Raw genomic sequence first — 25,443 nt, 5'->3', positions numbered from 1 at the left:
GACTTGATCCTCTTTAATGAAGAAAATGATCTTTCTGCAGAACAGTTGCTAACTGCAGTAGACAAATACATCCTAAGAGCTATATCCACATTAGGAAATGTATCCTCCAATTTTTCTTCTCTGAGGAACTTGCTCATTGAGAGAGGTGTGCATGTGACGTTATTGCACTTTATCAATTTAGAAAAATGCACACACTCACTCCCAAATGATGACTCTAGGTCGGTATCGTAAAGGTTTTGGAGTTTTGTTGCTTTTTCTAAAATTGCTGATGGTTGTGTATCTGAAAGGTCAGTAAAGACTGAAAATCTGTCAGCTATTAAAGAATACGCTTCTTTTCTTTTTTGTAATTCAATTTTAAGTCTGTCGATAATAACATAAAAGGTTTCCACTTTAAACTTGTCTCGCCCTGTAAGGACGACTTCGTCTTCAGTCTCTTCATCTGGACGACGTTTTCTCTTCTGAAAGCGTTTTGAAGTAGTGTCATAATCACACTCACACCATTCACATCGAGCCATTGCCTTTTTTTTCGTATTCGTCAAACATTTCACGAAGGGAGTCCATGTATTCTACAAGAGAATCATATAGTCGGTTTGCTCTTTCAATGGATATATCAACACTTTGGAGCGTCTCGCTTACTTTTTCAAATCTTTCTAAAATATCTGTCCAAATATCCAGCATCAATGCAGTTTCCAATCTGTACATTCCATTTAAAATGCCATGTGCTTCATTCCTCACCAGAGGTTTTTCGCAAGGGTCGTTTTGGTAAAAGTGTAGGGCCTCGATAACAGATTGCCAGTTGTCACATAAGCTTCTACAAGCATCTTCCCGTGCATACCACCTTGTATCGGATAAACCCTTTACAGTTCTACTTGTATGCACCTGGCACTGCATCAACTTTTCCCAACGTTTTGTTGAGGCTGAGAAGAAATTATAAATATTTTGTACTAAATTAAAAAACGTGCATGCTTCCCGGCAACAGCTTGCAGCACATGTGCCCACTAAGTTCAGTGAATGTGCAGCACATGGGACAAAAAGCGCTTTGGGATTGATTTCTTTAATACGAGCTTGTAATCCGGAGTAAATCCCAGACATATTACTCGCATTATCATAGGATTGACCTCTACAGTCATTGATGTCAATGGAATGTGATTCTAAAGTATTTAGCACAGTTTCAGCCAAATTCTCTGCTTTGTGTCCAGAATTGGGAATAAATTGAATGAATCGTTCAACAGGTAAGCCATCTTTGCCAACATACCTTAATACAAAAGACAATTGGTCGGTGTGTGAGATATCTGGGGTTGAGTCAACTATTACAGAGAAGTATTTGGCAGTCTTGATATCATTAACGATAATCTTCCTAACTTTACTGGCTAGTAAATCGACAACTTCATCACATATGGTTGAAGAAAGGTACGAGGTTTGTCCTTGTCCAGGGTTACCATATCGTTCAATGTGATTAGCCAGGAAGGGATCGAATTCAGCGATCAGCTCCAGTGACATCATGTATTCCCCATTGTGCAAAGAACCAAATTTTTCATCGCGGCCGCGAAGAGGGCGGCCTCTGCTTGTTAATTTTTTTACAACAGCAAAAACTCTAGAAAGAACATTTCTCCAGTATTTAGTTTCAGCTTCTACATACGAATCATACTGAGCCGTAATAGTTCCTAAGGTTTTTTTTCTTGTCAAAAGATCTAACTCACAATTTTTATGGTCTTGAGAATTTTCGTGTGCGGATAAAATACATGCAATGTTTTTCCAATCTGATATGCCTTCAGTAGAAAGTTTTGATCTGGTAGAACCCACATATTTTGAACAAAAAAGCTTGCACGGAGCACAGAAAACGGAACCACTACTTGGAGAATAAACTAAATATTCCCTTGACCTTATCTCACCATTAGCTAATTGACGGTAAAAAGTACTCTCTGTCAAACATCTTGTTTTGTCTCCAAATTTCCTTTTGGACGTTAAAAATTGCAGTTCTTATTTTGTTTAATACCACGGCGTAATAGGATTTCAATTGTAGCATCATTTACTACCCATTCAATAGGATCATCACTTACCAGGCCAGTGTCTTTTAAATCTACCACTTGCACGTCTGTTTCACAATTATCATTACTTTTAATTTCAATAGCAACGTTCGAACCATTATCTTTGTATTTGTCGGTATCAGAGATTTCAACTGTATTGACAGTTTGAACTTGAACTTGAACACTATCGTTGTCTGTCGTATTAGTTATCGCACTCGTACTTGGGTTAACAGAGAACTCGTCGTGTTTGCTTTCATTTTCTTGTTGACTATTTTCATTTACTTGTTATTTTTTACAAAAATAACTGTCCACTTTTTTCACAGATTTTAAAAGGGAAGTCTCTCTCTCACGCTTTTCCTTTGACTGTTTACGGAATGCTGCTCCACTTAACTTTTTTCGTTTTTCACTCATTATTGTTATATTCTTTATGCATATTTACGAAATTAAAATTGCTAAAAAAGTAAAACAAAATCAAAAGCGGTTACACACAAAATTAGTTTTTATTTTAAATTAAATAAATACTGGTAGGGCCTTTTATTAATAAGTTTTACATTTTAGATTAAACTATATTACGTTAATTCGATTAAAATTATTTAGATTATATATTGTTCTGCCAAAACAAAAATAATTTTAACTGACCTTTTAACGATTTTACCTACGACCGTTTTTTAAGTAGCCGTTTCAGTTCAGTTCTTAGAATTGAAAAGTTTCTCATAACAGCATTGTTTACATCCATAACAGCATAGTTTTACTCAAAACAACACGGGTAACGGGTAACGGACCAATGAGGTTCAAAGAAACAAGGATTGAGAGTGAAGAAGTAAAATTGTAATGATTCGAACTTCAACTAATCAGCTGTTCACGCCAATTTAATTGTTGAGTGGTGCAATTAGTGTTTGGTTCAACGTTTCGTTGCATTACTGTCATTGGCAGTGAGAGGTTATGAAAGAAAACATAACCTCTCTTAGAAGTTATGGGTAGTTATTTTTAGTAATTAAAACACTGTTGTAGGTAAAGTAGTGTACGCAACTAGCGTAAATTCGTAAATAGTGTTAATGACACTCGTAGACTCGTAGAAGTTTATAAGGCACTCGCCAAGGCTCGTACCTTAAATTTTATACTCGTGTCGTTAACACTAACTTTACGCAATCGTTGCGTAAACTACTATTAACTGATTAGATTCCACGAATCGACGAATCCATTCAGTTATTTGTTATAAGCCTACTATTGCTATTGAACTTTATGCATTTAAATTAATAAGTAAAAGTATAAACACGGCTTTTGCTGGATATTATAAAGACTAAAATTATGACTACGGTAACACCGTTTTCGTTTAAGAATTAATTTAATTTGTATGAGTAGTAGAATAGTTATTTACGATTATAGATGTCGTAAGCAAATTATCAGTGTAGGCCTACTTACTGTGTAACCGCTTTTGATTGCAAATACTAATCCAATCCTAAACAGACTGATGATAAACATGCACTTCACTCAATGGCTAAAACATACACAACATTTGCCACTGCACTGAAACACAACACAGGTACTAGGTACTACCAGAGGGTACTACTGTAACTGGTAATGACACACTGACTACTGATAGTGCTCACTACTGCTACTCGCAGTGTATGTCTGCATCTGCACGTCGGGACATGAACGTGAGTCATCTTCACCGATCGTCTCGTCACCCTGGCGCCCGCCACCACGCACGCCGCCCGTTACCCGCTGCGGCCAGGCGCCCTTCAACGGCGGGCGCCCCTCAACGGCTGGCGCCCCTAGGCACGTGCCTAGTGTGCCTTATGGTAAATCCGCCACTGGAGATGACACAATGGATACGAGCATCAGGAAATGACATACTACCTCAACTAAAACTATAGCCTTATTAGGATTTTTTGTTGAGTAAAACTCTCTCTTACTTAGTTGAAAATGCTGTCAGTAACAGTGCAATATTCTAATGTTTTGAGTATATACCTAGTATAAAGTTTTGTGTTTCCTGTGCCAGTTTGGACTCTTTCCCATTCAGGTAAGCCTGCTATCAGTTGTAAAACAGCAAATAATCAACTCTATGTACCTTGGTTGTGATGAAGTCCTGCATCAGTTGCAGTTCACGCACGTCTGATATGATGCGGTCCGCTCGGTCGGTGAACTCGCTAGTGCCGGTCAGACTGAACTGAGACAGTTGTTGCTGTGGGGCGGAGGGTCTGAGGGACTGCGGGCCATGCATGTTGTGACCGTGGCTGCGGGTCATCTTGCGGTGCTTCTTGCGACCACCACTCACCCTCGGCACACACGGCATGGACAGCACGCCACCGTTCTGTATACATTTGGGATGGAACAACGCTTTGCAGTCTGAAACACAACAATGGTCTTTTACAGCTTTCAATAAGTACATAATTAAGGTTTTAAATTATCTGAGAATTAAGATTAAAATACTTTTATCTTTCTGTATTTAGTTATTGAATATAAAAAAGTACTCCTACCAATCAGACCTGCAGACTAAAAAAATTTTCATTTGCCTGATTTTAATCCGGTATAAATCTATTTTCCAGACTAATTACATAATATACACCTACTCACCTATACACTTGTGTCCCTGAGTGAGGAAGGCATCCATCGGTTTGTCACAGTAAGCACACCTGTCCTCCTTGGAGAACCGACCCTCTTTGCAGAAGTTGTGTCCTGCGATGGTGAACATGGACGTGCCCTTCCACTCCAGCAGGCCCAGGTCCGGGGACGGCAGAGGGGGCAGCGGAGGTGGGGGTGCGGGGGGAGGGGGCAGACGGTTTGCCGGGTCACTGTTCCTCCGCTTCAAGTCCAGCTGTGATGGTCTGCAAACATATCAGCTGTTATTTTGTATTTTTTTGGCTTCACTCACCAGAGAGAATAGTTTTATCTTTGACTTTATTTAAAATTAGAAATGTTTGTGTTGAAGATTTAGAGAGTTTACAGAATTGAAATGGACGTAGTTAGGTTGAGATACCAAAAGAAAAGACTAGACTGTTAATTACTTTTTTCTGTTGAATCCGATAGATTTGTTAGTAAGCTAAGCTTACAGAAACACTTGCAAAATACATGGATTTATTGAAAAGGAATAGGCCCAAAATTCAGATAGCTTACCTCAGAAAATAATCCATCTATAAATAGTCTGTGGACTAATGTATAAAGAATAAGGCTAATAGATACAAATCATAGCTGAATTCTAATTTAGTCAGGTATTTCTCAATTTAGACATCCTTCTACTGCACATAATAATGTGTTTGTAACACTGTTCTGTTCTTCAGCATTATTACAGAGGTATACGATGGGGGTGATCTACTGACATTTGCTGAGCGTTGTCTCGGCGCCGCGCCAACCGTGTCGGTGCCAGTGGCTCGGCGTCCACTGTAGGTGCACGTCCAGTCACGATCATCGGATGATACAACGGCTCTCTCACATCGTCCATCTCACAATCGCTCAGTGTGTCTGTCTTCTTGTTTGCTCCAACACCTACAACATTGACAAAGGTGGGTTGAATTAGAGTTAATAAAAACCTTTAAACTCTATTTAAGGGTTATAAATAAGGTAATTTTCATGTTTCACCTAACCATATGGACACAATCCAAATAATAACAAGCTTTTGGTGGACACACATTAAGGTAAGCAAAATGCCAGCTTTTAGGCATACAAAAAAAATTAACTTAACCATTAAATTCCCACAATAGCTTATTACAGGCAACTTGAACTATTAATAAATAGTAAGTCCCTCCAATTTTATTGCTAGGCTAATCCTTGGTCTTATTAACAAGAACGGATTTAATAAAATCCTAACTCACGGTCATTACCCTTATATGGGGAGCGGTTTAGTGGTAGAACGCGGTCCCTCAGGTCCCAGGTTCAAATCCCGCCAAATCATAAATGAATTTTGGTTTCATCTAAGTGGTGATGCCGCATGCCTAGAGCCTTGCGATCTATGGGGGGGGGGGGGGGGAGAATATACAAATCCCAATAAGTATTTCTAATTGATGATTTACTGGTAATTGCTGGTTCTGGTGGGGGCTGATAGTGAAGAATATAAATAAATAAATCAAGACCCACTTATTGAAGTACAAAACATACAGTTAATACTGTGTACATCGTTGATTTCAGGAATAGATGTGGGTTTACTTTTTAGATAAATAACCTTTTCAAAGTATAAGAGTCGAATACTTATGGGGAACAAGAAATTGTTAAATTATTGCTGGTTTAATTAGTGAAATACAAAATGTTCAACATTTGACTTTTAATTTAATTCTATAGGCAGTGAATTTGGTTCAAAATATTCTTATTATATATTAACTGAGTTCCTTCGGGAATGTTGCTTAAAGTCAACAGTCCCGGAAGATCAAATAATTTATACCTGTGCCGCTAGGTCAAAAACTACAATGTTTGCAGTGTCTGTAGATCAAAAGTCCCAGTAAGTCAAATAGTACAGTCCGAGCTAAAAACGTGGTCTATGTTAAAGCAATTGACTTATTGGGAATTTGACCTAATGCAACAGCAGTTTTAATATAACGAAATACGGTAAAATACAAGTTTAGTTTCGCTGAGTCAACAGTGCCGGAAGATCAAAAGCAATAAAAGTGAACGTCGATTCAGTGTAAAGTAGACCTCCTGCAACGCTTACTACACCAACAAAACTCGCTCTTAGTTACTTCGTGTTTTGTCATAATTAGAATAGAGCTAAAATTATCATATTTGGTATATAGCTTATCTATTAATGCTTCTTGCTAACTGTTTGGTCAACACTGTAAATAGGTATAGTTTATGTAATAAAAAGCCTTTCGTCAAAATTTGTGGCATGAAATACACGCAAGGACGATCTGAAAATTTCTGGTTATTATATACACTTGTAAAAGGAGATCCATTTAATTTTAGAACTATTTTATGAGTTATAATGTAGTCTACAAATAAACTGTGTAAATATTACGCCTCGGAAGGGTTGAAACCTGTCCAAACTATCATATATATTATTAAAACGTAATTGGGGTTTTTTTCACATTCTGAATCAACCAGTCGACGGATTTTCATTATTTTTGTGTTGAAAGAAAGATAATTTTGAGAACTAGGGAATGTCAAAGCCATAATTATAATTACGGGTCCCAGTTTTTTAGAAATTAAGTTTTAATTTTTAAAAAGTCTACCAGCCGACGCTAACCTTCTAAGCTAGCTTTTAGTACAATATAATTTGCTTAACATAACAGCTGTAAACATTCAGCATTTGTGACACAAATTCAGCATTTGGAAACAAATATTGAGAGTTGACTTATTTATACTATGTGTAATGCTGACCATTGATACATTCAATTCTTAGGTATGAGGATGGCAGATTAATTAAATATGCATAGTAAAATAGTAGGATGTTCAAATTATTTTTTAAAGGAATCTTTGTAATCATCGATTTGTTTTAGTCCCATATAATTTGTTTTAACTAACAGCTGGTTGGATGTAATATTGTTCTATATAACTATTAGGTTTTTGGCGAATTTCCCATATAGGGAATAAGCTATTACCGTAGTACTTATGGTAACACCTGGACCCAGGCCCGATTTAATTTTTCGTTTTGAGGTCCCTAGAGACCAAAAACACCATCCGTTCAAATTCATATATACAGGGTGATCAACTCAAGGAGGCCACCATTGGGAAATCGGAAACGGTAAGAATTAGAGAAAACTTTAAATGGGGGACATTCCTTTATTTTTTGTGGCAGTTAAAAATATGATTTTAGTTTTTTTATCATGTTTTCGGATAGAATATGCAATTTAAAAACTTTTTAGCCTTGACATTTTTTCGATAAACCCACTAGTTTAGGAGTACAGCCTATGGAAAAATGACTTCCGGTGTACATTTTACATCATGTAGCTCCTAAACGAGCAAGTTTAGAGCAAAATTGCAAAAAGTAAATTAGTCTTAGAATTGCATCTACATTCCTTAAAGACTATATAATAAAACTAACTTTTTAAGTTTGCCGCCATTTTTTAAATAATTTAATTCATATTTTTAATTAATTGTATGGTCTTATTGGTATGTGGATGCAGTTGTAAGACTTTTTTACTCTTCGCACTTTTGCTATAAACGTACTTGTTTAGGAGCTACATGATGTAAAATGTACACCGGAAGTCATTTTTTCATAGGCTGTAAATCCTAAACGAATGGGTTTATCGAAAAAATGTTTGGGATAAAAAAGTTTTTAAATTGCCTATTCTATCCGGTGTTCTATAAGAAATTTCAAATTTGGCCGTCATTTTGGAAAATGGTGACTGAATAAAAAAAAACTAAAATCATATTTTTAACTGCCACAAAAAATAAAGGAATGTCCCCCATTTTAAGTTTTCTCTAATTCTTACCGTTTCCGATATCCCAATGGTGGCCTCATTGAGTTGATCACCCTGTATAGCCTATATTTATTTATATATATTTTTTCCGGGGGGAACCCCAGGACCCCCCTCCTTTTTGGGGGGTATTCCATACCCCCCAGGCCCACGGTGACCCCCCCAAAATATATGTCTAGGACCGCCCTTGTCTTCTTTACCTATAAAACACATGGGATACAGCCTTTCTTCACTGATCACGTAATGCGTGATTTTCTATAAAGTCTTGGAAAAATAAAAGGTAAAATAGATAGAATACAGGTGTACTGTATGTGGTTTACACACAAATATTCATCAAACTGTGTGATATTTTGTTATTGCAATGAACAATTTGGGAGTATCGTATTGTTTAAGTCGATAGAAAATCTCTGTTGATCCTGTTTTACAAGGAAACCAAAAAGATACAGTAGTCACCACTCTATGCGACATATTCTAACCAGAACATTCTTATCGTATGATTCTATAAGCATTGGTAGGATTGCAAAGTACTACACAAACATTATTTCAAGGGTGATAACACTTACAATTTCCGCTGACTTTAAAAGAGTAAACTAAAATATTATACTAACGGACACACAACTAAATAGAACAACTAATGGAAATACTCACGATGTACATATACCTAACAGTTCGATATAAGCATTGAGTATACACGTCAGTAGATACGTGTATACCCAATGATATAAGCAACGGTTCTTGCAATTTATTGCTTATTGTTTTTTAGAGTTGTTTTCGGACTTACTCTGTTTTCGGACTTACTCACACTTGTATAAGGTTGTCCACGTTTGTCATTGATAATGTAGCCATGTTACACCCGTTGTCACGAATATGTTTACAAGTTTTCCGTCTGTTTTTGAATAGCGATACATTTTTCCACATACTTAAGAACCACCTGATTTCGTGCATTAGGGCCTACATGTTCGTCTCAATTTTATTTGCTTTAGTAGGCATTCTTTTGGTTGATGAGGACTTCAATAGGTCCTTTCAATGATTGCTCATGAAATATCGTACTTTGTCCATTAATTTTTATTGTTTGGTAAAATGGATTAAATTATCCAGCAAACCCAAAGCGAAATAGTAAATACTAGGTGAAACCCGTCGAAATCGACGGTTACTTTCAAGGCTTACGCTAATTCATCTAACTGCGATAAATTGAGTAAAATTATACATATTTTGAGCATTTAACATTGTTTAAAGAGTAAATAAGTGTAAAAACAATAATGATATTAATTGCGTTAGTTACCAAATATGGTTGATCATTCAACGAATAAAATATTTCCCATACTTTGGAAGAACCTTTAAACAGTATTAAAATCGTATTAGTGGATCTTTTTTAGTTAAAAACTTCCCCGATTTCATCAGTGTAATAAGGATTTTATTTCCTTGAATTGCATAACAGCAATTAATTGAGCTGATCTAATATAAATAAATCAATATGTTCTTCATAGGCATAACATGGGTTCTTTAAGAGCCACTGGGGCTGAGCCCAAGGGATTTAAAAAACGAAAGGTTGGTTTGCAAATGTACGTGACACGCTCTTTCTGAGACATGAATGGTCAAAATCGCCTAAGAAATGCGGAGGAGTTCAACGGAAAAATTTCGTGTTGGCGTTATACAGTATGGTTGAAAAGTCCTGGATTGGCTATATTTTTTAAACAATATAGATAAAGTAGTGAGACTTGGTATATCAATAATAGCCATAAATATCTACTGTCTTAAGCTATTATAACTTTTTTATCCCTTAAGGGGGATGGACCACAAAGACTAAGACAAAATTCTTATATAATTTTAATACTATTTTACCTGTTTTTGAAATGGCGACCATACAAATGTATGCATTTTAAGCCAAATATGAATGGAGATGAGTGTGTGATGAGTGGAGCGATCTTGTTGTCCTATTAGTGACTAAGGCGAACATAATCCTTAGACACAGCTGTTAATTAATAGTCCATACAGTCAATTAATAGCAGCAGAGGTCAAGTTTGGTATCAAATTAAAGGTTTTATTCATAAAAATACATTGCCGCAAACCCAAACTCAAACGATGATGATGATAATCATGTGATGTAGCTAAAACGTATCGTTTGAAATTTAACAGCTGAAAATAAGTGAAATAGAAAAGGTTTTGGTCAAATCCATCAAATTGTAATTGGCACTTGTGATCCCTCTCCCTTCGGTTTGATGTATTCCTCTCAATCAGTTCCAACCTAGGAGGATTAAACATTAATGTTAATTAATGTTAAATCCTCCTAGGTTCAAACCTGAAACACCCAGATCGAAACTCGCCTGTCGTTATTTTAACATCGCCATATTTTTTTTACTATATTTTTCAAAAAAGAAAGATTATATTGATTTACTTTGGATTTTAAAAATGTGAACGTTTTATTTTATTAAAGATTTATGGTGATACGTAAATATTGTGGTGTGGTAAAGTATATTATATTGTAGTTAAGTGTTAAATTTTGAAATGTTAAGGTGAATCGAGATGAATCTTTTTAATAACATGGGTCTCTCCTACCTTAACATACATACCAAGTTTCATAAACATCGGTTGGAAGAGTGTATAAATAAATATTTGTATGTAAAAAATATTAAATGGCGGATATCTGGTTAACGAAACGATTTTGGAAAAAATGTTATCCTTCATTTTCTGTTTATTTTGACCCAAGGAATTACTAGGTAAAGTATCTCCCCGCTCTTTTTTAACACCCTGTATATGATGTATTCTTATTAATATAAGTGAAAAGTGTAAGCTGGTAATACAGAAAGATTTTTTATAAATAATATGAATATCTATCTCTTCTCTATAATATGAATAATATGGTGATCTGTATATTCATCTTTTTCTTGTCCTTAGAACTGTAAATTAAAAGTCCACTCAGCAGTCGTATCGTACGATGTAGTTCTTTCCATGCGTTGCGAAATGCTAAATTTGCCGTCCTCTTCAACCCAAGTTATCTATTGAACCACTGATTGTAAAAAATTCAAAAAAATATATTTTACCCATCACACTTTTGGCTACAACTTTGCCACAGACAAAACCTCTCTAACCCAAAAACAAACAAAAATCTCGCATGGTAACTTTTTCATGTTAGAAATCACGATTTAAAACTATTTCACCATACATATCAATTTTTATTAATTAGATCGGTAAATAGTTTAAAGTTCCAACAAAATAGTCATCGAGTAGGACTAACCAAGAAGCTCTGTGCCAATTTTCAAAATTTTAGCACAACTTTAAGTACACCAAAAAACGAAATTATTGAAGTCATGCGTCGAGAGGACTATCGTTGTTTTTAACAGATTATACTTTTGACCTTCTGACACTGTTGACTCAGCGAAACTGAACTTATATTTTATCTTATTTCGTTATATTAAAACTGCTGTTGCATTAGGTCAAATTCCCAATAAGTCAATACCTTTGACATAGACTACGTTTTTAGCACGGACTGTATTATTTGACTTACTAGGATTTTTGATCTACAGACACTGCAAACATTGTAGTTTTTGACCTAGCGGCACAGGTATAAATTATTTGACCTTCCGGCACTGTTGACTTTCTGCAACGCGTCCGTTCCTTCTTAGGAAAAAAAGCAGATAATTAATTACTGAGCAAAACGGTTGCCAAAGCTACAAAAATCATAGACACTGTGCTTTCCTAAATTCAGGGAGGGGGGATAAGATCAATTAAGTTAAAACATCATACTACCAGTTATAAATACTTTATATCAAGTTTAGACTTATAACTTTCAAAGTGACAGCTACACTAGCAGTGAGTAAGGATGAGTGTGAGTCTTTTGGAGCAAAAAAACTACAATTTAAAAAATAATGAATGAATTTGATTAAAAAATTAAAATTTTACAGGGAAACTCAACACGGCTTTAGCACAAACTAAAGGGGTTATTTTACACAAACTGATGGGTGGGGCAGATTAAGGGTTACTCCTCGTCCTTACCCCTAATCTTTCTAGAGACCAACCCCAGACCTTTCTGCCACCTCCCCTCCTCTCTTGGACTAGGAGGACTTAGCTCCTCTGGAATACGATTTGTATCGGGATGTATATAGTACATTAACACAATGAGAATTCTACAGGTTAAACCTCTCTACTGTTCACATTAATAAAACAAATCAGAATTAAATTGTTCCAATAGCCTACATCTAAAATCAGGAGCTGACGGCCAAGTCAAAATGTCTTTAAAAATAGAAAATCTTATTCTACCGCAACTTTTGTTGAATTATGTTTGGCACTGTAAGTACTTGCAAGCTTTTTAAACCACTTAATTTTAAAGCTCGATAGATCAAGCATCAAGTCAGTAAATGAAGCCAAGCAGAAGCTTAATTTACTTTCATTTATAGAAATTCTTGCTCACTCAATGTTATTATTGGGATCCCAGTAAGCTTGACTCGATTAAAAATCCTATGTGAGTTGATCAAGGAAAGCTGATACTATTTTCTAAAAACTGTCAAAAACCAACTAACTTTTCTCCACAAACCATCGACCTTATGGAATCCACTCAGCTAACATCACAAAAACACGTAAAACATAGCTTAACTTTTACAGAGAACACATAGCATAGAAAGCACAAGGTGACCCTAATAGTGAATCGTACCCATGAGCGCCTGGATCTGACGCTTGGCTCTGTACAGCGTGTCTCGCACTTGAGAGTCGCTGCTCCGCGTGGACGTGAGCGAATCACTACTGCCCTTGCGCTCCTTGGCGTCTGCACATGCAACAGACACGTGCAAACAGCGAACGTGGCAGTGCGACAAACAAGCTACCAACACCTCACACAACCACATGTGTTGGCACACAGATAATGCTATGTAAACTAATTGACAAAATAAAAATATGTAGTTGTATCTAGCAAAACAAATATCTGTTGCAGTTTGTCTAAAATTTAAATACCCAAATTTAGATCTTATAGGATAGTTTCATGCAGACACAAAACAAATTTATTTGAATAATGTTAAATGCCAAAGCATACATTTTGCAGGTTAGGGAAAACCAATTATGTAAAACATTATTTTTTGCTAGTACATATAGCAAATGGTAAAGCAAAGACAACAGAAAATGAAATAAAACATATAAAATACTTCACCCAACAGGTTGGATTATATTGCTATTTTAAATTGAGCAGCCTTGACACCCTATTAATCAATTGTAGATGATAATCTACTTGCGTATTGCCAGAAGGTGACAAATGTAGTTACGTTTCATGCTGTACATGTTTAAAGCTTGAGAAGTCAGCTTATCACCTTCAGGCAATATGTAAATAGCTTGTCATAATAATTTTAATCTTTACAGTAACTGTGTTTGAAATGGGAAAATTTCTCAAGACCCTTTAACTTGGTGAAAATTATTAATTACACAACGTATTGCCTTTTTTTTAGGTATGCAAAAAATTAACAGTGTGTTCATCAATGTGTTGGAAAAAGTAGCTTTTTTTAAGGACATTTAAAAATAAGGTATTAAGGAACAAATTAATGCATTAGATAAACAAGCCAAAGTACAAAAATCATTTCATGGAATCAACCAACTTTTTATCACGTGATGCAGGACATTCAAAAGGAACTAAATAGAATGAAGTTTAATTTGACAAAAACGTCATTGCAACATTCAATCAAAAAGTGCAAATAGATCAAAGGAAACTAATCAAAATACATTACAAACTAATGCATTACGGTACGTAAGCTACCTTAAGTGTGCAAAAATTAAATAGGTAAAATTAACTTACCCAGGGAACTGTCTTCCAGGTAGAAAGTGTTTTTACTCCGCCTCGGTGATAACTTCTTCTTTGTTTGTATTTCTTTATTAGGGTCTCCCACTCTGTAACCGTGTGTTGATTTAAGTACAAATATCTAAAGAGTTTCAAACAATTCAAATAATTTCGTAGATATATTTCAAGCAAATAAAAACTTTATATTTATTAAGCGATAATTCATGAACTATTAAGACTCGTTCACATTTATGTTCTTTGCTCCAGTGATCGTAAGTCACTGCAACCAGGCGATAAAAAAAACCAAAAGCAGCAAAAACAACATTGAAAATTGCACTTCGTTACAATATGACAACCAACCGATCAGCAAATCGAACCACATTAAGTTAATAGTTGGGTGATGATAATTCCCACATAATACAAATCCTTTTTGCAAGGAAATATATGCATGCACTACTCATGTATGTCAAGAAACTCAAGATTAATTGCAACTCTGGAACGATATGCCGTTTCTCTATCGTAATATATTTGGACCCAGACATTAGATTATATCAACCAAGTGATGGGATTAATTTTACCTTATTTCATGTAAAGTGTCGTCTTGCTGATTTCGCCTGGCAAGTGGTTCATGGTTTTGTTCATTATCACTATCTTCATGGACCCCACTGCTCCTACGAGAAAGGTTTAGTAATTACAATAAATAATTAAATCTAAATTTTGTATTAAAAAAAAAAAACAAATCAAATTTGTCATATCAATAATAATTTTAACAACGACTAAGTAAGATAAGTTATACTTACTCAGAATCCCTGCTGCCGACATCTTCGTGGCTCGTCTCTGTTGACAAGGGTGGTCTACTGTTGGTTAGCTTTGCCTGGAAAAAATACAAATGAGATAAAACGTGGGTAAGTCGACAAGTAGTGTACAGTATGCTAGCGAATGAGAGGAAGTTTTTAGGCATATTGCTTTGAGGTAGGGATGGTCAAGTCTCGAAATTTCGGGAAATTTTAAATCTCGTTACACGAGACGAGATTTCTTTTTGGCCGAGATTTTTATCGAGACGAGAAAAAAAAAAAAATTTAAATTTAAAAACGCCTGCAGAAAGTCAATGCAATGCAATACAGGAGCGTGTTGTAGTTGCGTTTCCTTTGCGAAGGCGTTCTTATTTAATTAATTCTTTAAATGTAAATATTACTTTAATTATTTAAATAATATTACTTTAATAACATTTGAGAAGTTTTGTTAAGTGTAAGCAGTGTGAGGAATGTTTTATTACTATAAAAAGTCAAAACAAGTAACTATTTTATAAAAATTAATATTGCTTTTATTTTATGATTTATTTTATTTTAGGATAAGTTGAACTCTATCCTAACTGATATCACTATGTTTTCTAATCGTAGGCATTTTTAATAAGTTAGGCGTGATTAATAACAAAATGTTATGCTGATGTTTTTTAATAAAATATTGTAAATATTCTTGCCTATTATCATTATTTTTGTATTTAAACAGTCATCTAACAATGTTACAAAATCAGGTAAAAATTTTGAACGTGTATTTCCCGTTGTGTATGAGAAGGGAAATCCCGTCTCGATCTCGTCTCGAAATTTTATGAGAAATAAAAAATCTTGTTTCGTTTTGTCTTGAACTTAATATCCAATCTCGTCCATCCCTACTTTGAGGTTACAATATCTTTTGTTACACCACCAGGTTTTAGTATCACATTACCTTCAAAACAAGGACAACACTTTTCTGACTAAAAGCGAATCTTTCCAAATAGAATAAACTAAAACAAAACCTACCTTCCGAGGAACCATGGAGCGCACCCTGTTTCGGGTGATGTAGCCGCGAGCGTGTGCCTGGAACTCAATGATGTTCCGTTTGAGCTTCTGGTACCAACGCCAGGTGGAGTAGGCGCGCCAGGCTGATTGTATCTGCACGGCCGCCGAGCTCCACTGTTTGTCTTGGTACACCTGCTTGCGAGCCAACACGCCTCTCCAGTACGCCTGCAACAGGGAAAGAATAATGGAATGTGGAGTATAACAGAAACAGTGACACTGGTTAAGTCATTAAAGCTGCGTTTACACAAGGCCAGGAAGGCACGGACAAGTTACTACTTTTAGAGTTTTTTAAGTTATATGAGCCAAGTAACCTACCCGCCAAGTGGTTTCATGCAAATACAGTTTAACAGATATAAAAAATATACATGGTCTAGAGCAGCGGAGATAAATATGCTTGGTCAGTGCAATACCTGATATATATCACAAAGGAATGTATTTGTTGCACTATTATAAAAGAGGGAACAAAAAACTGTACAAGAATTAATGTCTGAGTGATTGACATGATTGTCTCAAGTACGTTTTGCTTGGAGTGATTGTTGGCAGAGTGAATCCTCCCCAAAAACTAAGCAACTACTAAACCAAGCAGTGGTGAATATTTTAGAAACCACTTGACTATAAAGTAATCTAGTTTAAAGTAGACTAATAAGTATATTATTGTAAAACAAAATTGAAATAAAAGGCATTTTACAGGGAAATAATCCTAAAAAAACAATACAAACCTGTATTGTAACGACAGCTTCTTTCAGCCTTACAAATCTTCTTCGTTCCAACACAGCTCGGAACCACCTTTGAACCTGAAATATAAAATGATAGTGAAGAGGAGTGACATTTAACTTCCTTACAATTAAAAATATCCTATCTCCAAAAGTCTATTAAATATTGTTTAAGGTTTGGTACAATAATATTATATGTTTTTAAAACAGAACTTTACTCTAAAAACCAACTTCACAGCTTTATTAACTGTTTATCAGGGATTTTAGGGTAAACCCGTGTGATAATACAGCCTAAGTTGAACTGGCATTGCAGTAGTCGCAGATTGCCAACTTCAGGCAGTAACAAAGCGCCACTACTGACTTTCGCTACAAGAGCGCAGAGATGTCATAGACTGAAACAACAGCTAAACTTGCCTGTAATTTGACACATTACCAAGTCAACAATATTGAAGTTAAGTGTGACTGTTTACGCCTCATTTCAAGTACAGAACTCCAATCATCCAAACTACATCCATATTAAAGAATCTATATAATCCGTGATCATGCAAAATACGGATCATCTCCTGCAGTTGTGTAGACGTCACCATTGTCTCCTACAGTCATGAGAAATTCATCATCTCTCCCATGTCATCACTGTCCTTCGCAACTGCAGCATTAGAGTAAATTTTTCAATCCCAAAATCTTCGGAGACCCATAAAAATACTCCAATTTTTTTCTAAATTCAATTATTCAAACTTGTTACCATCCGTGGTACAGCCCCATTGCAGTTCTGCTTTAGTAGAAACTAGTTCCAACTGAATGTAGTATTGGATCTGTAAAGCTGATATCGGACACTCACCTTGACAATGCCAGCCATGATCTGCTGATGCAGCTTGTAGTCCAGCTTGAGTTTCTCACTCTCTCTCATGAATATCTTGGAGCTTCCCACCTGGTAGTTGTCTCTGTTGAGGTTCACCGTCAGTAGGAAGTCCTTCACGTCGTTCTGAGAGCTGTCCACACAAACATGTATCATTCTACTGTTAACAAGAACATTGGATGTATAGAACATAGGCATACATCCACTGGATGTTCAATCTTGAATCTTTAGCGAGCAGAAAAATCAAGAATGAGATAGTTGGGCCACTTAAGAGCCGAAAATGATAGAATTCCCAAAAACATGAGTTAGCCAACGGCAGGAGACCCAGAGGAAGACATAGAAGAAGGTGGATTGACAAGGTGAAAGGAGATGTGGAAGCAAGAGGAGTGCAGTGGCAGTTTGTGGAGGAAGAGGATTTGTAGAAGGACAGAAGAAGATGGAGAGGCCAAGTGAACACCCCCCCCCCCCTTCCTCTTGCCATCATGTACTACAACACTCATGGTGGAGGAAGACCCTGTGCCCTGTGTGATAGGAATTCCAACACAGTGCTCGCTGCTCAAGATCTTCCTTGCTTGTCACAAGTATATTTTCAGCACAACATGCTAGAGCAGAAAGTGCACACTTGTCCCATAAGCAAGTTTCCTCTGTACCTTACTTCTCTATGGTCATCTTAGTTCTAATACCATACACTTCTCAAAGTAAATGAGCCAAGACACAGTTGAGATTTGACTATCCCACCTGAGCAATCCTCTAGGTAGAAGTATCCTGTAAAGCTGGATAAACTCATCAAAGGTGAGTCTGACGTTGTATCCGGCTTGTCGAATCCTCACAGTCTCCAACATGCCTGTATACCTCAGCTGTCTCTGGACTGTGTCATCATCAAATGTGTTTGGAATCTGTAAAGGGAAGTCATAGTTAAATAGGTTCACATGTTATATAAAGTTAAATAAGTAAACACTGGTTTTAAAGATCCTAGTTTGTAATACACAGATAGGTAGACTTCTTCTGGACTATCCTTGTCAGATGTCATAATAATAACAAATTAATTCTTCTCAAAACCACGCATTAGGCCTATGTGTGAAAAAATAGCAAACTATATGTGACTATGCCCATAGCGGCACAATTGTGATTCATACCATAGACAAATAGAATGAATATAGACTGTCAAAGGAAGGTTCCGGAATGTGCCGCTAGAGCGTGCTCGATGTCCAATTTGCTGCCGTGGTCGGCTACCAGCAGACGCTGCAGCGGTGTGCACCGTAACTACAAGACAATCCTATCGGTGGATGCTAGAACATATGCCAACCGCAGCACTGCTGTCTATCTATATTTAATTCTTTTTGTCTATGGCCAAAAACATGTTGTCTTATCCCGTGATGAGGCAAAACCCAATTTCATATCTCAAAAGCACCCAAACTTAAAAAGTTTTAGTTTTAAGATTCAAAACTAAGTACCGATTCAATTTCTCTTATTTATGTTACAATGCCAGTCAGAAGTTTAATTAATTTCTGTGTTTGTTGTCGACACAAATTTTGTTTTCTAGGATTAGGTGTATCAGCCATGTTATTCATGTTGATATGTCAGGGTCAAAAGTCCGATTTCTTTCAGTATTGATTGCAAAATAAACATTATATAATTTTTACCCAAATTTTTTGCAATCTTAACCAGGCAGGTAAAAAGTGTTGCGTACAGATTTCAATATTTGAGATATGATTTTTATATTAAAAATTTCCGGTTTCCACCGTCACTAGTCTTAACCATCTCAAGCCTAAACCAAATAGATGAGAACAAGGAGTGTGTTGTGCATTCAAGAATATTCCTTAACAAATCACAGTACCAAACGAAAATTAACCACAAGTATGAGGAACTCAGACCCACCTTTTCCGCATTGCTCTTGATACACCGTATAAAGAACGGGTTGGCCTGGTTGAGCGTATCCATGAGGCTGTGCAGGGATTGCTGGAACTGGGCCGTCACCGTGAGTGGTTGTTTACGCGCCTTGTGTGTGTGTGTCTGTGTCCGGCCAGCCAGCGTCTTGATACTCTCCAGGTTCTTCAATCCCTTCTTGCCCTGCTGTCGAGGTCTGAAGGACTTGTTCTTCCTACAAGCAGACATATACTGTCAGAAAAATAGAATGGATTGAATCACTTTCCAGAAAAATGCAAATAGTGTTTGTGAAGTGTCGTTAAAAAGTTGTTATTTCAGTTTAATCAGATTCATCAAATAGCTTTACATCAGGTAACACGGATATTATCCCTAACAAAAGATGCAAGAGAAGGTCAACAAAACAGTCTATAGTAAGTTGGTGTATTTCCTGCAGTTTAAAGGCAATGCTATAGTATTAACAGTTCTAACCAGTATTGCATTTTCTTTAAAAAGGAGCAAACAAAATTACATTCTTAACAGTCTAGCAAATCAGTGACTACAGAGAAACCTTGAATATTTAATTTTTTTCCAACCAACATTCGTAAGGAGTTTTTTTTTTTAGCTTAAGGCAAATTTTTAAATATATTTGTGAACTCTTTGATTAATACAGTGGGTCCAATCTGATACATAATTTACTCCTGAGTGAAAACTTCAGTTACATTTAAGTAGCAGACAAAAAACCTTCTCTAACCAAAAAATAAATAAGAAATAAGCAGATTAACTACAGTATAGTACTCAATATGTACAAACTAAAATAGTTACGTATTCAGTAAGATTATGCAGATCTAAGAACTAAAATGTGTTAACACTAAGCTTCCTTGTTTAGTCCACCACCACCAGTAATTCCCGCCACCAACCGAATAAACAAGTCCCAATACATACATCACGATTTGAGTCGCACGTTCAAAAACTTTAGCATCCTCAGGATTAATGGCTCGTCGGAAGACAGGTTTTTTGTCGCTGTCTGGGGTTCGTTGTTTGTTCGTTGTCTGATTCGTTGGTTGTTGGTTCGGCCAACTGAAACGGTTGTTTCTTTGTGGCTCTTTTCGTTGTTCGTCGAACTTGTCGTTGTTTTGTTTCGTCTTCGTTGGTAAGTTAGAAGTGCTAGCACCGTATCTTGGGTACAATCTGTCACATTCACCCAAAACCCGTTATTTTCAACTCTTTGTTCCTTTTATCTTAGTTAGTAAAATAATTATGACAGTTTGTGGAAAAAAATGTAAACTGATAATTCACCAAGTTTTACAGTATTACATTTTACTCAACATTAAACATATATGTTAATGAAATAAATTAAAGTTGTTAAATGATTCTCTTTAGATAGTTGGTTTTGTTTGGAAATACAAATAAGCAAATAATGTTTTTGATAGCTGACAAATGCTATTAAGCCAAACATATTCTTCAGGTTATGTTTTAAAATAAAATCTGTTGGTATAATGTAAATGTTAATTCTAATTTCTAATTGTTGCAAATTATACCACATACACTTTGAGTGCCTGTGGTGTGAAGCCCTGACTGAATCGTATGTATGTAAAAATATTTCTTAGTACAGTTTCCTGTTTCCTCTGATATAGACTTCCAGTATTTATTCAAACAATCAAATTTTAAAAGTAGTCTTAGTTAGATAAAAAATGTGTACGTCCATGTAAAACAATAGAACACATTAACAAAACAGAACATTAATAACAAAATAATTATATCACACAACAGTTACACATCAAAACAGGTTTAAGGAGGTAACAAAAGAAAACTTGTTTAAACAAAAATTTAGTGCATAACCAAACTCCAACCAAAGATAATAAGAAGACCTGTTAACTTGAGGGATGGACGAGCACTAGTCTTAAGCTTGAAGGGAAATATTTTACTTCTTTTAAGGATAGATACGATAAGTAGTGTAGATATCGTACTATCGACAATCAATTGGTAGCTGTGGCAACTAGTTTTGGCTCATTATAATGTGAAAACAACAAAGATATTGAGCATGACTAGAGTTCTAACGATGCAACCGGTGGGAGTGTACTTCTAGATTATTAGGCGTGTGTGAAACATGGCGACCTTCGGAAGAAGCTATCCTATCCTTGTAACGCCTCTGATGTGAGCCGAAACTAGTTGCCACAGCAAACCACTAGATTACGGATAACACAGTTATTTAAACAACTTATATCTTGGTAATCTAGATACCCATAATAGGCTACCCATTTTTTAATAAAAGACAAAATTATAGCTTTTTTGAAATGTTGGAATATAATTTTTAGGCCAGTCACAATACCTCCCAGTTATAATAAACTCAGATTAATTTTACGGTAGTTTCACAACACAATCCACAAATTAACTATTCAAAGAAACGGAAACAATCATAAAATTGAACTGGACGTGAAAATAATTTAAAATTTATTCTTTATTTTTTTAACATCTTTATTTTATTTCAAGGTTTTAAATTATCATTCTAACAATAAGCTACATTTGTATAGTCCTTCATTTGTTCGGATTACAATTTCATCCAGCTGTTTTTATTTTTCAATAACAAATTATTGATAAAAAAATTAAAAACTTAAATTTAATGTTATCTGATAAAAAGATAGGGCATTTGCCTGTAATTATTGAGGAAATTAACAGGAAAGCAGGCTTACCTTTAAGTCCATAGAGACACATAAAATATACAACACAAAAGTAGAAATTTTTGCGGTCAAGTGGCTGGTTCAACTGCCATTGACATTTCTCCAATGAAAATTCCTACTTTTGTGTTGTATATTTTATGTGTCTCTATGGATTTATTTAAAGGTAAGCCTGCTTCCTGTCAATTTCCTTAATAAAATTATTGTTAATTATTTACGGGTCTTAAGTAACACCAGGAGAAGTTTATTTATAACAATTGCTTTCAATACTTCATACTTTCAATATCAAGGTACTCGCCCATCCCCGGTTGACAATGAAACACTTATTTGGAGCTCAACTTACGCTATCCTGTTAACCGTGAGGTTAACTGATGACACGGTCACAAGATGGCTACAAAACAGAACAACCGTGTAAAACTGATTTACTGGTAACGTACACAACTACGGAGTAAACTGTGCAACTTGCAAGTGGAAGTAGTATAACTATTTGGCAACTACATAGGATCAATTTAAAACTAATAAAATCTTTTAGTTTGCCAGAGTACCAATAAAAGCACGCTTGTATTGATCTTCAAACAGAATACTTAACTCTCAATACTGTGAAAACTAAGAACAAGATAATACTTTCATTTTATGCTTTGCCGAGATATAACGGATGTACAAACTGGGAATATGTACAAAGTGTAGTACAAATATTAGCAACTATGATAGCCACACGATTTCAAACACTGTATCTACAAAAAAAATTTAATAATGGGTATGGCACTGCAATATATATAATTAGCAATTGAAAATAATTTACCTGATTAAGTTTTCATTGCGATATCTATTATGAACAAGACTTGGCCTGGATCCATCTGAAAAAAGAGGTTTCTTTAGAAACTGAGATGGCTTACAAGTACACAGTTTCTTAGAAAATCTTATCCATCAACATCAATGACTTTATGTTTTGTGAAACGATTATTGTGATTTAATAAAAGATTTTTGAGGAAAAAATTAACTAACTATAGGATTTACAGCAAATCTCAATCATTGGTGATAGCTGTAAATTGTTTCATGATAGAAAGTCAGATGAATGGAAATGAACTATACTGTTTCTGAAGCTTTAGAGATAGAGTAGGAAAAATACTAATTGGGGCATTTTCAATTCTTAGTTGTTACCTCTGAACTGGCGATGGCGCCGGCCAGCCTCGTTGAACGCAAAGTGTGCTCTGAAGAACGCACGCAGGATGGCCCACCGGAACACCGCCACTGGGTCTGCGCCGACCAGCTCTCGCACAAACGCCATTGAGGAGTTTTTCAAAACGCCAACCATCTCAGTCCTCATCAGGTCCAGGTTCTTTTCCCGCATCTCCGCAACCTGAAATAAAATATTATGAGGAACTTAGGCATTCTAGATAGTTTTTTTCCTAGATAGGTTTGGTTTCAAACCACTGGGTCCATTACATCCCATTATTGGGGAGCGAGCTGGTGTAGTGGGTAGAGCGTGGGACTTCAGTCCCTGAGGTACCGGGTTCGATCCCGCCAAGTCATCAATGGATTTTATCTAAATGATAATGCCGCAACCCCTAGGTCTAGCCTGAAGTAATGTGAAAAACAATCCCAGGCTCGTGCCTAGCGTCCTAGGACAAAAAAAAAAGATGTGTTTCTTGTACAAGATCTGATGATGAGGACTTAAGCTCCTTGAAACGCGTAATCCAGGACCAACAGGATCATTCTGGCAGTACTCAGGTAATTTTATACCTTTTATAACAAAAAAAAAAAAAAATTACATCAGAACTTATACCCAGACTTGTACTTTTCCTTTCAATGTTGCAATTTGAACTCATCATGCAGAATGTTCTCATTGCCAATGATTACAAAGACTAATATACGTCAACATGCTTAAAAGATGTTGTAAATACCTGATATTTGACCCTGCCAGCGTAGTGCCTTACAATGAAGGCAGGCTCCCGCTTGTGAGGCATCTCATAGAAGGCATTGTCCTTGTGTACCAAGTTGAACTTTTGCAGCAGGGTCTCATTGGATGCACCAGGGAAACTGCAAAACATGAATTATGAAGGTAAATTAAAGAAATACTGAAAAACAAGTGGTTTGACTCATGATGAATTTTGGAGATTTATGCTTCCAAACTTCACTTCAATGTGAAGGTTTCACCTTGTTAAATGTTGTGGGATAGGCTTACTCTTACTAACAATTCATTTTTGTAACAGATTTTTCTTAGTTTTCTTTAAATGTTTTGAATTGAATCAAATATTTGTATACACTCACTTTCATAGGACACTTATACAATAAAAATAGGCAAAATGATTGATTGGGTGTGCAACTAACAGAAACTTTACAACTAACTAACAAAAAACAAAGTTTTCACAATATTTAGGGATCTGCAATCTGATCTCGTTTTAAGGTGAAATATACCTTATGTTCAGTACAAAAACCCAGCCAAAGCTGGAAAATCGCATAGAAAGCAATAAACAGTACAAATGGAGGTTAGGCAAACACAATAGAACATCTGCACAAGATGGTGGCTCAAAGAAGACATTGAAAAGTCTGTTTCTTTCTATTTACCAGCTTCGGCTGAGTTTGAGCTGATCTTGTTAGGTTTCAGTTACTTTCACGCCTGATGAAAAGCTCAGTATCCCGACTAAGAAACTTCAACTTTGTATTTTTGAATAACTCTGGTAGAAAATATCCACAATAATCCTATATAACAGGAGCTAAGTTATTTCACAAGGTCGTATACTGACTTGCACTCATCGTCCAGCAGACACAGCAGTCCGCTAGGCTTGGCCTCTATCAGATGAAGGCAAGCTGTATTGTCCAGAAAGTCAATGTCGCTCCAGCGGATGCCTTCCTTGCGGTACTCCTCCTGCTCGTACTTGAACACATGTTGGTTGAAGTAGTACTGCAAGTGCTCGTTGGCGTAGTTGATGCACAACTGCTCGAAACTGTAAACATAATCAGTTTTGAAACTACGTTTTGAAATGCAAGATCAATTAAATCATTCCAAAGTTTATCAAAGTTCACATCTCGCTGAATAAAGGACAGTGAAACACCTGTAGTGATGAAGGCAAGAAAGTTTATTAAAGTGTAATTATAGGCATTGGAACTAAATTTTGCAGCTACTTGCCAGAATTATTTAACACAGTGCAACTCGACTCACCTGTTGTATGGGCCAAAATCTTCAAACCCGAATATATCCAGGACACCGATGGAGTTGCCCTGGTGTTCTCTGAGAGTATCCTTCTTGGACAGTAGAGCGTGGTTGACTTGCAGTACGATCCAATCAAACAACGCTCCGTACAGACACTTGGCCATGGCGTCTCTCGCTGCTATAGCCTACAGAAAAGGAATATATCTGTTAAG

At 36.0% G+C, this 25,443-nt stretch overlaps 1 protein-coding gene across 3 annotated transcripts in view; it reads right to left on the bottom strand.

Moving 5' to 3' along the window:
- The window catches only part of LOC129002860 (unconventional myosin-IXa-like), a 58,804-nt gene that overhangs the window by 10,762 nt on the left and 22,599 nt on the right, over window positions 1–25,443 (bottom strand). Inside the window, exons 9-26 of one of the 3 annotated variants that reach the window (XM_054430960.1) lie at window positions 25,241–25,416; window positions 24,825–25,025; window positions 23,982–24,117; window positions 23,239–23,437; window positions 22,880–22,934; window positions 22,421–22,468; window positions 19,415–19,637; window positions 18,275–18,432; window positions 17,519–17,669; window positions 16,687–16,761; window positions 15,929–16,132; window positions 14,930–15,003; window positions 14,708–14,800; window positions 14,148–14,239; window positions 13,023–13,133; window positions 5,348–5,513; window positions 4,605–4,855; window positions 4,099–4,376 (exon numbers count right to left, since the gene is read on the bottom strand). In XM_054430960.1, coding sequence (XP_054286935.1) covers window positions 4,099–4,376; window positions 4,605–4,855; window positions 5,348–5,513; window positions 13,023–13,133; window positions 14,148–14,239; window positions 14,708–14,800; window positions 14,930–15,003; window positions 15,929–16,132; window positions 16,687–16,761; window positions 17,519–17,669; window positions 18,275–18,432; window positions 19,415–19,637; window positions 22,421–22,468; window positions 22,880–22,934; window positions 23,239–23,437; window positions 23,982–24,117; window positions 24,825–25,025; window positions 25,241–25,416 — 2,691 coding nt within the window. Of the gene's footprint in view, window positions 1–4,098; window positions 4,377–4,604; window positions 4,856–5,347; window positions 5,514–13,022; window positions 13,134–14,147; window positions 14,240–14,707; window positions 14,801–14,929; window positions 15,004–15,928; window positions 16,133–16,686; window positions 16,762–17,518; window positions 17,670–18,274; window positions 18,433–19,414; window positions 19,638–20,344; window positions 20,591–22,420; window positions 22,469–22,879; window positions 22,935–23,238; window positions 23,438–23,981; window positions 24,118–24,824; window positions 25,026–25,240; window positions 25,417–25,443 lie in introns of all 3 variants that reach the window. The other 2 variants (XM_054430958.1, XM_054430959.1) reach the window with 2 other exon arrangements.

This window comes from Macrosteles quadrilineatus, unplaced genomic scaffold (assembly GCF_028750875.1).
Source record: "Macrosteles quadrilineatus isolate MER2022 unplaced genomic scaffold, UCM_ALF_1.0 Scaffold_9__3_contigs__length_116548681, whole genome shotgun sequence".
In the NCBI taxonomy this organism is placed as follows: Eukaryota; Metazoa; Arthropoda; class Insecta; order Hemiptera; family Cicadellidae; genus Macrosteles; species Macrosteles quadrilineatus.
The sequence above is the reverse complement of the archived record's forward strand: the minus strand, read 5'-3'. Positions and strand labels throughout refer to the sequence as shown.